This window comes from Macaca nemestrina, chromosome 1, assembly GCF_043159975.1.
Source record: "Macaca nemestrina isolate mMacNem1 chromosome 1, mMacNem.hap1, whole genome shotgun sequence".
Lineage (NCBI taxonomy): Eukaryota > Metazoa > Chordata > Mammalia > Primates > Cercopithecidae > Macaca > Macaca nemestrina.
The window spans coordinates 103,915,661-103,927,917 of record NC_092125.1 but is presented as its reverse complement, the minus strand read 5'-3'; the positions used below and the strand labels follow the sequence as shown (position 1 = coordinate 103,927,917).

Below are 12,257 nucleotides of genomic sequence, written 5' to 3'. Positions count from 1 at the left end.
GTGTGGTGTCAGGCATCTGTAATCCCAGCTACCGGAGGCTGAGGCAGGAGAATCACTTGAACCTGGGAAGTGGAGGTTGCAGTGACCCAAGATGGCACCACTGCACTCCAGCCTGGGCAACCGAGCAAGACTATGTCTCAAAAAAAAAAGGAAGCCAGGCACAGTGGCTCACACATGTAATCTCAGCACTGTGGAAGGCCGAGGCAGGTGGATCACGAGGTCAGGAGATCGAGATCATCCTGGCTAACACAGTGAAATCCCGTTTCTACTAAAAATATAAAAAATTAGCCAGGCGTGGTGGCATGCGCCTATAATCTCAGCTACTCAAGGGGCTAACGCAGGAGAATCACTTGAACCCAGGAAGCGGAGGTACAGTGAGCCAAAATCATGCCACCGCACTCCAGCCTGGGCAAGAGAGTGAGACTCCATCTAGGAAAAAAAAAAGACAAGAAAGAAAGGAATTCGGCTTTGAAGTATATCCCCATATGATATATACTAATTAAAAATGGAAAATAAGGCCGGGCGCGGTGGCTCAAGCCTGTAATCCCAGCACTTTGGGAGGCCGAGACGGGCGGATCACGAGGTCAGGAGATCGAGACCATCCTGGTTAACACGGTGAAACCCCGTCTCTACTAAAAAATACAAAAAAAAAAAAAAAAATTAGCCGGGCGCGGTGGTGGGCGCCTGTAGTCCCAGCTACTCGGGAGGCTGAGGCAGGAGAATGGCGTGAACCCGGGAGGCGGAGCTTGCAGTGAGCTGAGATCCGACCACTGCACTCCAGCCCAGGCGACAGAGCGAGACTCTGTCTCAAAAAAAAAAAAAAAAAAAAAAAATGGAAAATAAGAACTTTACAGTAGGAAAATCAAGCACGTACAACCTTAACCAAGTGATGAAAGTTAACATGACAGACATCACGTGCCTTCTGATATGATGCACTGAGAAATACACCTCACTCTTCCAGTATTTGTAACAGAAGTGCAAAACCTGAATCTAATTAAGATGAAATATTAGAAAAATAAAAATTGAAGAACATTCTACAAAATAAGTGGTGTATACTCCTCAAAACTATCAGGGTTATAAAAGACAAAGACTGAGAAACTGTTCCAGATTAAAGGAGACTAAAGAACAAGACAATTAAATAGATATTTAATCCAGGGTTGAATGCTGAATAGGGAAAAAATTTATTTTCCTCCAACATAAAGGGCATTATTGGGACAACAGATAAAACCAGAATAAGCACTTTAATATATTATGCTATATTACTGTATCCTGATTGATTGATTGATTGATTTTGAGACAGAGTCTCTCTCCGTTGCCCAGGCTGGAGTGCAGTGGCACAATCTCAGCTCACTGCAACCTCTGCCTCCCGGGTTCAAGCAATTCTCCTGCCTCAGCTTTCTGAGTAGCTGGGATTATAGGCATGCGCCACGACACTTGGCAAATTTTTGTATTTTTAGTAGAGATGGGGGTTTCACCATGTTGGCCAGGCTGGTCTTGAACTCCTGACCTCAAGTGTTTCACCCACTTTGGCCTCTCAAAGTGCTAGGATTACAGGCATGAGCCACCACACACAGCCTATATCTTGACTTTGATTAACACACTATTATACCGTGTTAATACAAGAGAATAAACTCATTTTTAGATAATATACACAAAAGAGGCTGGGCACGGTGGCTTACGCCTGTAATCCCAGTACTTTGGGAGGCAGAGGCGGGTGGATCACGAGGTCAGGATATCGAGACCATCCTGGCTAACATGGTGAAACCCCGTCTCTACTAAAAATACAAAAAATTAGCCACGCATGGTTGTGGGTGCCTGTGGTCCCAGCTACTCCGGAGGCTGAGTCAGGAGAATGACGTGAACCCGCGAGGCGGAGCTTGCAGTGAACCGAGATCAAGACTGCGCTCCAGCCTGGGCAACAGAGTGAGACTCCGTCTCAAAAAAAAAAAGAAGAAAATATACACAAAAGCATGTAGAGGTAAAATGGCATCATGCCTGAACCACACTCTAAAATGATTCAGAAAACAGTATGTATATACAGAGAGAAAGGGGAAGAGAACCATCAAGCAATTGTGGTAAAAGGTTAATTTGGGGGAATTTGGGTGAAGCTTTTTCCTGTGTTCTACATTTTAAAATGCTCTCTGCTACATAGTTCATTTCTTCCTTAGAAACTGCCATTCTCAGTCAGGCACGATGGTTCACACCAGTAATCCCAGCACTTTGAGAGGCTAAGGTGGGAGGATCACTTGAGCCCAGGAGTTCGATACCAGCCTGGGCAAAAATATAGGGAGACCTCAACTCTACAAAAAACTAAAAAATTAGCCGGGTGCGGTGGCATATACCTGTCCCACCTACTCGGGAGGCTGAGGTGGGAAGATCACTTGAGTCTGGGAGGCGGAGGTTGCAGTGGGCCAAGATCACACCACTGCACTGAAGCCTGGGTGACAGGGTGATACCTTGTCTCAAAAAAAAAAAAAAACCCAAACTGCCATTGTCACTTAGCAGAAAATAGCACTAGCCAAATATAAAGTATCAAATACTAACTCTTACTTATATAAAGTTGTAGTTATCTTTTCCTCTCCCTTCCCAGCCTGAGCAACAACTAGATTACTCCATTTGACTTTCTCAGTGAAGTACAATTTTAATATTTACCTGGAAAGAATCCATGCAGACAGGACTGGAAGCCAGCTCCTCATCTACTGCATGTAACTTCTCCATGAAAGTACTATCTCTGGTCTGTTTCGGCTTTGGAGGGGGCGGGGGCCCCATGGGCACTACCTCAGCACTGATGTGCCTGATGGCTGGTGTGGTGACTTTCTCAACCTGATTAAAAGAGGTGACTGCATCAAAAAAGGAAGGAGGGAAGAAAAGAAAAAAAAAGGAAAAGAAAGGAAGGAAAGAAAGGAAAGAAAAGAGAAAGAAGAGAAGAGAAAGAAGAGAAAGAAAAGAATGAAGAGAAAGAAAGAAAGAGAAAGCAAGAAAAGGAAAAAAAAAAGAGGGAAAAAGAGGCAGACTTTCCATACACCACTGTCCTTTCTCTTCTCTAGTTAGAGGTACATAAAAACAAAGACTCCAGGTGTACTGATCTAATTAGTTTTCATCCTATTTCTAGAGAAGTCAACAGAATGCTACTTAGTTTACCAAAATGTGGGAAATTAATAACAATGGCTTTAGGACAACATTAGAAAGCACAGATATGAAAGAAGAGAAGGGTAGGAGAAAAGAAACTCCACTAGTTGCACATTTTTGGCCCCTTAATGAGAACTCAGAAAAGTTCTTTAGTTACCACTGAGCTCTCGCCTTCTCTGAACTGTTTACTAACTTAACAAACTTTGAAAAATGGTGACAGCCCAGAATCACCATGGATAATCTACTTACACAGTTAAAAAATCTAATTACACAGTTATGTCTAACTTATCTCTTTTGTATGATGCCGATTTACCTCCGATAATATGCCACTCTCCTCATCTGTTTCAGTCATCTCAGAAGACTGCCTCAATCTGGATTTCTTTGCCCCACGTGGAGATGAAGCAGTGCTTTCAACATCACTTTCCAATAAGCTCTACAAAATAAACCCAGTTCACCTTAATATTTATGCCCCTACCTCATTCCACAAAGTCTGAAGTATCTCAAGAGAAGGAATCATAAAATATCAATCGCTCAGCCTGGCCAACATGGTGAAAACCCGTCTCTATTAAAAATACAAAAATAAGCCGGGCGTGGTGGTGCGCACCTGTAATCCCAGCTACTTGGGAGGCTGAGGCAGGAGAATCACTTAAATCCAGGAGACGGAGGTTGCAGTGAGCCAAGATTGCACCACTGCACTCCAGCCTGGGTGGCAGAGCGAGACCCTGTCTCAAAAAAAAAAAAAAAAAAAAAAAAAAAAAAATCCATCATTCAACTAGTTACAGTAACAGAAAATAAAATTTAAATAGAAACTTAAAGGCCAGGTACAGTGTCTTATGCCTGTTATCCCAGCACTTTGGAAGGTCCAGGCGGGTGGATCACTTGAGGTCAGAAGTTCAAGACCAGCCTGGCCAACATGGCAAAACCCTGTCTCTACTAAAAATACAAAAATTAGCCAGGCATGGTAGCGCACGCCTGTAATCCCAGCTACTCAGGAGGCTGAGGCAGAAGAATCGCTTGAACCTGGGAGGTGGAGATTGCAGTGAGTCAACATCGCACACTGCACTCCATAGGCAACAGAGGAGATTAAAAAAAAAAAAAAAAAATCCTAAAGGTGGGGACAGGGATCAGATCACTATCCTAATCCATATTACAAAGTGTAAGGCCTTGGTCTAAAATCCTTTTACAAAACAATTTAAAGAATACATTAAGAAACAAGTCAAAGGACATATTAACACAGCAATGAAAGTGAACAAAGTATAGCTAAAACCAGTAGTATAAATGAATCTCAAAAGCATAATGTTGAATTTTAAAAAGCTAGGAACAAAACATATAAACATGGGTCCATTTATATAAAGTTCAAAACAGTAACAATTGAACTATAGTGTGTAGAGATACATATTGAGGTGATATAACTATAAAGAAAAGCAAAGAAATAATTACTAAAAGGCAGGGTTGTAGTTATTTTTAGGGGGAGGGAGGTGATTATGACTGGGGAGTGTATACGGGGGTGTCCTAGTAATGTTATAGTTCTTGACTTTGCTATGAGTTTCATGAGGATTTGCATTATAATAACCGAAGCTATACATTTTTATTCTATGCATGTTTCTATGCTATATTTCATAATACAATAGATTATAAAATTAAGGGAGTATAAAAGGTAGAAAAACAGCTTAAAGCACAGAAATGAGCTGAAAAAATAACCATGTCTCAATCCTCTCTACAAGTGACATTACTAAAGAAGCAAAGTATACCCTGCTTTATTAAGACAAACATTACCAACTAACATTCACTGACCTCTTCAGCAGTTTCATCTTCTTCTTCATCATCCGGCTGGTATTCTTCATCTGAGGAATCATCTTCTTCAAGGTGGATATCCACAAACTGAGGAGGCTACATTAGTACAATTAGAAAGAAATGAACTAATGGGAAACACAAATCATACGTATTTGGAAAATAAGGGGAAGAAGCAGGGCAGGAAAAAAAAAAATCCTAAGAGCATAATGTACAGCTAAAGCAAATAACACGAGGCAGAGGTTAAAGTGAATTCCATGAGATGCAAACCTAAGAGTAATAGAATGGAAAAAAACAAAGCTGGAATTAAAACAAAGATTGATCAAGAAAAGTTAAAGAGGAAGTACTTAAGTTTCAAAACCGATGAAGTCTTTCTGGAAAAGAATAACAATTATTTCTTCCAAGTTTACCTTAATTTCATTGGCCTTCTTAATTGGTGAAATATTCCATGTTGGAATTACCTACCAACAAAGAATATAAATAAGTTATCTTAACTGAAATAATTGTTTTTCATGTTTACTTCCTCTGTACCATCACTAACAGCCATATACTTAACAAGTACCTGCAGTGATCTAGAGGTGTTGTTATCCCTGAGGGTATACTCTCAATTATTTGTCAGAGTTAGAAAGAAGGAAACGAGGAAAGAATCTATTACAGTCATGAGCATTTCTGCCTTACACCTGGTAAGCCTCACTTCTTTCTATAAATGAAGAAAACAATGTCTACCTTGTTCATATCACAGCTGCGGTTCACATGGAACAACAGATGTGAAAACTATTTATAAACTATTAAACTACATAAATCTAAGATATTTTGGTTACAGTAGTCTTTTAACAGCAATATATTTTTGTAATCAGTTACATAAAACCACCGTACGTACAACTCCAAAAGCCAGCCATGAAAAGCTTTTATGGACTATTCTGCCTATGGAGTAGACCTGCTCTGCCTATGGAGCTGCTTTTTAAAAAAAAAAAAACAAAAAAAACACTTTTACCAGGGGATTTAGGGCAAAGTTTCAAGTTGTCCACACTTATTTTTCCAATAGGACATGAAAAAACAACACAGAGATATAAAGCAAATATGGCAAAATATTACTCTTAGAATTTACATACATTGTAATAATCTTTCAACTTTTTGAATGTTTGAAAATTTTTATAAGAGCTAGAGGGAAAGTTTTTCTTGTTTTTGTTTTGAGACAGGATCTTGCCCTGTTGCCCAGGCTAGAGCAGTAGCACTATCAGAGCTCACTGCAGCCTCAAATTCCTGAGCTCAAGTGATCCTCCTGCCTCAGCCTCCCGATTAGGACTACAGGCATGCCTCCTCACCAGACCTCGCTAATTTTTAAAATTTTTTGTAGAGACAGAGTCTCATTAGATTTCCTAGGCTGGTCTCAAACTCCTGGGCTCAAACAATCCTCCCATCTCAGCCTCTCAAAGCACTGGGATTATAGGTGTGAGCCACCACACCTAGCCTAAAGAACTTTTTTAAAGTTCTTATATATTGCTGATAAAATGCCATTGAGGATGTATAATTTCTTGACCATTTAATTGTAACCCAACCAAAATCACCTTATGAACAAAAGCCAACTGGCCATTAGGTTCTGTCTCTAAAAGGAGTCTTAGCTTCTCAAATCAAATCAGCCCTGCTATGTTCTGACCATTTACCTAGTGCTGTGTAGATGGGACCAATATAGGGTAAAGGGAATGATGTGATTCAGGTCCATTTCCCTTTCCTACCTACTGCCAAATCCATTAGAAAGGCAAGCCAGCATTCAGAAGTGTGTTGGAGTCAGTCTAGTAAGAATTAAGAAGGTCAAGTATAGTGGCTCATGCCTGTAATCCCTGCACGTAGGGAGATCAAGACAGAAGGATCACTTGAGCCCAGGAGTTTGAGATGAGCCTGGGCAACACAGCAAGACCCTATTTCTACAAAAAAAAAAGTTTCAAAAAAACCAATTAGCTGGGCATGGTGGCACATGCCTGTAGGCCTAGCTGTTTGCCAGGCTGAGGCAGGAGGATCCCTTGAGCACAGGAGTTCAAGGCAGCAGTGAGCTATGATTAGGCCACTGTACTCTAGCCTGAGCAACAGAGCAAGTCTCGAAAAAAAAAAGAAAGAAAGAAGCAGCAAGAGACCTACATTTTAATACCTGCTCTCCTACATAAACTACACAGTATTGGATGGCCCAACTTCTCTACATCTATATTTATGGCCAATAAACACAATCCAGAGCCTAATTTGGATCTCCTTGGATTTTTTTTCACCAAATCAAATAAAGAACTAATGTTAATTATATTCTTTTTTTTTTCCTGTAAGACAGAGTCTTGCTCTATCACCCAGGCTGGAGTGCAGTGGTATGATCTCCGCTCACTGCAACCTCTCCCTCCTGGGTTCAAGCGATCCTCTTGTCTCTGTAGCTGGGATTACAGGTGTCCACCACCACGCCCAGCTAATTGTTGTATTTTTAGTAGAGACGGGGTTTCACCAAGTTGGCCAGGCTGGTCTCAAACTCCTGACCTCAGGTGATCCACCTGCCTCGTCCTCCCAAAGTGCTGGAATTACAGGCGTGAGCCACTGCGCCCAGCCATGTTAATTATATTCTATATGTCAAGTAGACTTCACAGAACTTCCTCATTGGTAGCTGCTTTCATCATAGCTACCACCTATTCATTTGTGATCACATCCTGGAGAAAGATGAAATTTCAATTTATGCAATGAGGGTTAGTCAACCAGACCAAAAAAGTTACGTGATTGCCAAAAAAAAGGTCGATTTGACCTTAGGCTACATTAGGATAAATATATAATCTGGAACACTGTGGAGATAATCTAACTATACTAGTCAAACCACATCTGGTTCAGTAGTCTTCTTTTGGCATACCTTTTTTTTTTTTGAGACGGAGTCTCGTTCTATCGCCCAGGCTGGAGTGCAGTGGCGCGATCTTGGCTCACTGAAAGCTCTGCCTCCCAGGTTCACGCCATTCTCCTGCCTCAGCCTCCAGAGTAGCTGGGACTACAGGCGTCTGCCACCACGCCTGGCTAATTTTTGTATTTTCAGTAGAGATGGGGTTTCACCGTGTTAGCCAAGATGGTCTCCATCTCCTGACCTCACGATCCGCCCCCCTCAGCCTCCCAAAGTGCTGGGATTACAGACGTGAGCCACTGTGCCCGGCTCTTTTGGCATACTTTTAAAAGGATATGGGATGGGCACAGTGGCTCATGCCTGTAATCCTAGCATGTTGTGAGGCCAAGGCGGGTGATCACATGGGCCAATTCAAAAGCAGCCTGGCCAACATGGTGAAACTCCACCTCTACTAAAAATACAAAAAATAGACGGGTGTGGTGATGCATGCCTATAATCCCAGCTACTGAGCAGGCTGAGGTATGAGAATCACTTGAACCTGGGAGCCAGAGGTTGCGGTGAGCTGAGATTGCACCACTGCATTTCAGCCTGGGTGACAGAGTGAGACTCCATCTCAAAACAAAAAGGCCAGACACAGTGGCTCCACCTGTAATCCCAGTACTTTGGGAGGCCGAGGCGGGTAGATCACTTGAGGTCAGGAGTTTGAAACCAGTCTGGCCAACATGGTGAAACCCCATCTCTACTAAAAATTAAAAAAAAAAAAAAAAAAAAAATTAGCCGTGCATGGTGGCATGCACCTGTAATCCTAGCTACTCAGGAGGCTGAGGCAGAAGAATCACTTAAACTTGGGAGGCGGAGGTTGCAGTGAGCCAGAATCATGCCACTGCACTCCAGCCTGGATGATGAAGCAAGACTCCATCTCAAAAAAAAAAGTCGGGGGACAAATTGGGGGATGTATAGCCAAGAAAATGTTATGAAACGACATACTAGTTTTTTTCAACTGTAGGAAAAGTCATGTGGAAGAATACACCAATTTCTTTTCTTGCTTTTTTTTCTAGGCAGGGTCTCATTATGTTGCCCAGGCTGCTCTTGAACTCCTGGCTTCAAGCGATCTTCCTACCTCCACCTACCAAAGTGCTGGGATTACAGGTATGAGCCACGACGCCCAGCCTAGACTTGTTTCTTCTATCAGGCTCCAAGGAATAAAACCAGGACAGATAAAACCTATGATACGTATTTTCAGTCTGTAAGGCAAATCTTCCTTACTATCAGAAATATAATGAACTCCCTCATGACTATTAACTGTCTTGTAAGCACGAACTAGTCAAGTGCTTATTAAGAAGGATATAGCATAGCTCCAAGCACCAAAGAGCTTGCTGTACCAGAATACTTCAGATGTCTTCAAGTGGTTCTCACACTTTAGTATTCAAAAGAATTAACTGTTGTGTTTTTGCCAATGCATATTCCAAGGCCCTGCCCATGGGTCCTGATTCTCTGGTCTGGGGTGGGCCCAAAAGTATGGGGATTATTTTGTTTGTTTTTGTTTTTGTTTTTTTGAGACAGTCTCACTCCGTTGCCCAGGCTGTAGTGCAGTGGTGTAATCTCCACTCATTGCAACCTCCGCCTCCCGGGTTCAAGCGATTCTTGTGCCTCAGCCTCCCAAGCAGCTGGGATTACAGGCGCACACCTCCACGCCCACCTAATTTTTGTATTTTTAGTAGAGACAGAGTTTCACTATGTTGGCCAGGCTGGTCTCGAACTCCTGACTTCAAGTGATTCACCTGCCTCGGCCTCCCAAAGTGCTGGGATTACAGGCATGAGCCACTACACCTGGCCAAAAGTATGCATTTTTAATAAGCATGCCTGAGGGATCCCACACCAAAGTGATTTTTATGGAACTGTCCCCTAGAACACACTATGAAAAATACTAAACACTTTGCAACAAGTGTTGTAACATAAATAGAAAAACTGGTCTCACCCATTGGTTTCAGCCATTCCAAATGGTTATCTTTCTAGCAATTCCAAAAAGCAATGCTTCATATCTACTAAAATAAACTATGATCATTATAGCTTATGATCATGTAGAAACAATTCTACTGTCTTTTACAAATACTTCTTTAAAGAGGAAAATTCAGACCACAATCTTTCCTATATTTTTCCCTATGGGTGAATTAGATCCTATTTACCAAGCTAAAAACAACCAACAAACAAAAAAACAGAATGCTTACCACTCCTTTTTCCACTACTTCCTTCAGTTTAGAGCGTGTCATTTTAGGCTCCTAAGGAGAAAAAAACAGAAAGGAAATATTCAATAAAAATCACAGCTCAGTGAGGTGGCTCATGCCTGTAATCCTAGCATTTTAGGGGCAAGGTGGGAGGATGGCTTGAGGTCAGGAGTTTGAGACCAGCCTGGGCAACATAGTGAGACACCCCCTACAAAAAAAATTGTTTTAAATTAGCTGGGCATAGTCGCATGCTCCTGTAGTCCCAGCTACTCAGGAGGCTGAACCGGGAGGATCTCTGAGTCTAGCTTAGGAGTTTGAGTCTAGCCTTGGTGACACAGCACGACCTTGTCTCTAAAAAATAATAATAATAAAGGCCGGGCGCGGTGGCTCAAGCCTGTAATCCCAGCACTTTGGGAGGCCGAGACGGGTGGATCATGAGGTCAGGAGATCGAGACCATCCTGGCTAACACAGTGAAACCCCGTCTCTACTAAAAAAATACAAAAATCTAGCCGGGCGAGGTGGCGGGCGCCTGTAGTCCCAGCTACTCGGGAGGCTGAGGCAGGAGAATGGCGTAAACCCGGGAGGCGAAGCTTGCAGTGAGCTGAGATGCGCCACTGCACTCCAGTCTGGGTGACAGAGTGAGACTCCATCTCAACAACAACAACAAAAATAATAATAATAATAAAATAACAAATAAAATAAATAAAAATTACCACGTAATTCTTGTGTTTTGGGATGCTAACTTTCACCCCAGCTGCCAAACTGTTTACAAACTCCTAAGTGACTTCCTACCCTTAGCCAGTTTACAGAAAACTCTGTTCCAAGACATTAAAAGAGTCAACTACTCACAAACATTGGCATATCTTCTGACTCACTGATGGCTGCTTTCATCATAGCTACCACATGTTCATTTGTGATTACTTCCTGGAGAAAGATGAAATTACACTTTATGCAACAAGGGTTTGTCACCTAGACAATACTCTTCTCTCTATGTAACTCTGCTAGACGTGTGTACAGGACAAATGAGAACCATATACTCGAATAGCATCAGACTGGGATAAAGCAATGCAACTGAAAGCAAAGAAGGCAGAAGTAAGTTTTGGCCAGAACCACAGTTTCAAACAAGGTAGCAGCAAATGAACCAATCTCATTAGCTGCTACTAGGAACAGGAATGGCTCACATAAAAAGAGATCCTGAGGTAAGTAACTACATGCTTAAGAGAAAGAGTAACAAAGAGTAAAGGCTCTGCAAATAGCTGTGTTGCTACATATCAAGAAAAGTATTTACATATGTATGAAGAGCAATAAACTATTAACCGGGCATCTTTTTAGACATATCGACCCACAAAAGAGTATACCCACTATGAACATTATCAACATTGAATCTGCTAAACAATACAGTAAATATGCAAATCAGTGGAAAACAGAAACAGTTTATCTTTCCAATTAAATTTTTCTTTAACGTGTTCATATTTCAAACTTGTACTGAGTACAAGGCGAAAGCTATCTTAAATATGTAAAAATGTAAAATGTTCTATCACAGGTAACCCATAAAATCGGTAATTAACATGCCAAGAGTCAAGAATTTGCTGAGTATTTTTATACGCTTTCCATGAAAAAGTTCCCTTCCATTAACATAGCTGCCCCAGTCTTACTCACATGAAGGATGTTTCGGACATTGACCGCTGTTAGATTGTGCTGCTTGGCACCATCCTCCAAGGTACGGTCAAGCATGTCGTCCAGTTTCAGGTCATATGCCAAGGTCCCTTCCTGACCCCTTCCATCTCGTTTCCTCTTGGTACCCTTTTTCTTTTTTCTCCTTTTCTCACTTTCTTCATTGTCTTGTTCTTCTGCAAATAAACCAAGAGCATCACCAGAATTCCAAAATAGCTGCTCCAGGAACTTAGCCCAGAAAGCTGACAGTAAAGTGGATAAATCTCAAAAGCATTATGCCAAGTGAAAGAAACCAGATGTAAAAGGACACATATTATATGACAGTATACCCAGTATAGAACATTTGCACAGAAGATGCAAAACTATGGAAATAGAAAAGAAATTAGTGGTTGCCAATGTTTGAGAACAGGGAATAGCAAAGGGGAATTAGGCAACTTTTGGGGTGACAGAAATGTTCCACATTGGTTGTGGCAGCACTTAACACAACTGTATATATTTTTCTTTCTTTTGTTTTTTTGAGATGGAGTTTCGCTCTTGTTGCCCAGGCTGGAGTGCAATGGTGCAATCTTGGCTCACCGCA

The 12,257-nt window shown here is 41.7% G+C and overlaps 1 protein-coding gene across 9 annotated transcripts in view; it reads right to left on the bottom strand.

Annotated features, from left to right (window-relative positions):
* Positions 1-12,257, bottom strand: part of LOC105498266 (gon-4 like) — a 102,070-nt gene that overhangs the window by 56,168 nt on the left and 33,645 nt on the right. For 8 of the 9 annotated variants that reach the window (XR_011616243.1, XR_011616242.1, XM_071083925.1 and 5 more), the window contains 7 exons: positions 11,663-11,853; positions 10,853-10,927; positions 10,006-10,056; positions 5,331-5,381; positions 4,924-5,019; positions 3,443-3,562; positions 2,653-2,823 (listed from right to left, as the gene is read on the bottom strand). Coding sequence is in view for 7 of the 9 variants with exons in the window: in XM_071083925.1 (XP_070940026.1) it covers positions 2,653-2,823; positions 3,443-3,562; positions 4,924-5,019; positions 5,331-5,381; positions 10,006-10,056; positions 10,853-10,927; positions 11,663-11,853 (755 nt within the window). In the remaining 2 variants the exon portion in view is untranslated. The remainder of the gene's footprint in view (positions 1-2,652; positions 2,824-3,442; positions 3,563-4,923; positions 5,020-5,330; positions 5,382-10,005; positions 10,057-10,852; positions 10,928-11,662; positions 11,854-12,257) is intronic. The other variant, XM_071083927.1, reaches the window with a different exon arrangement.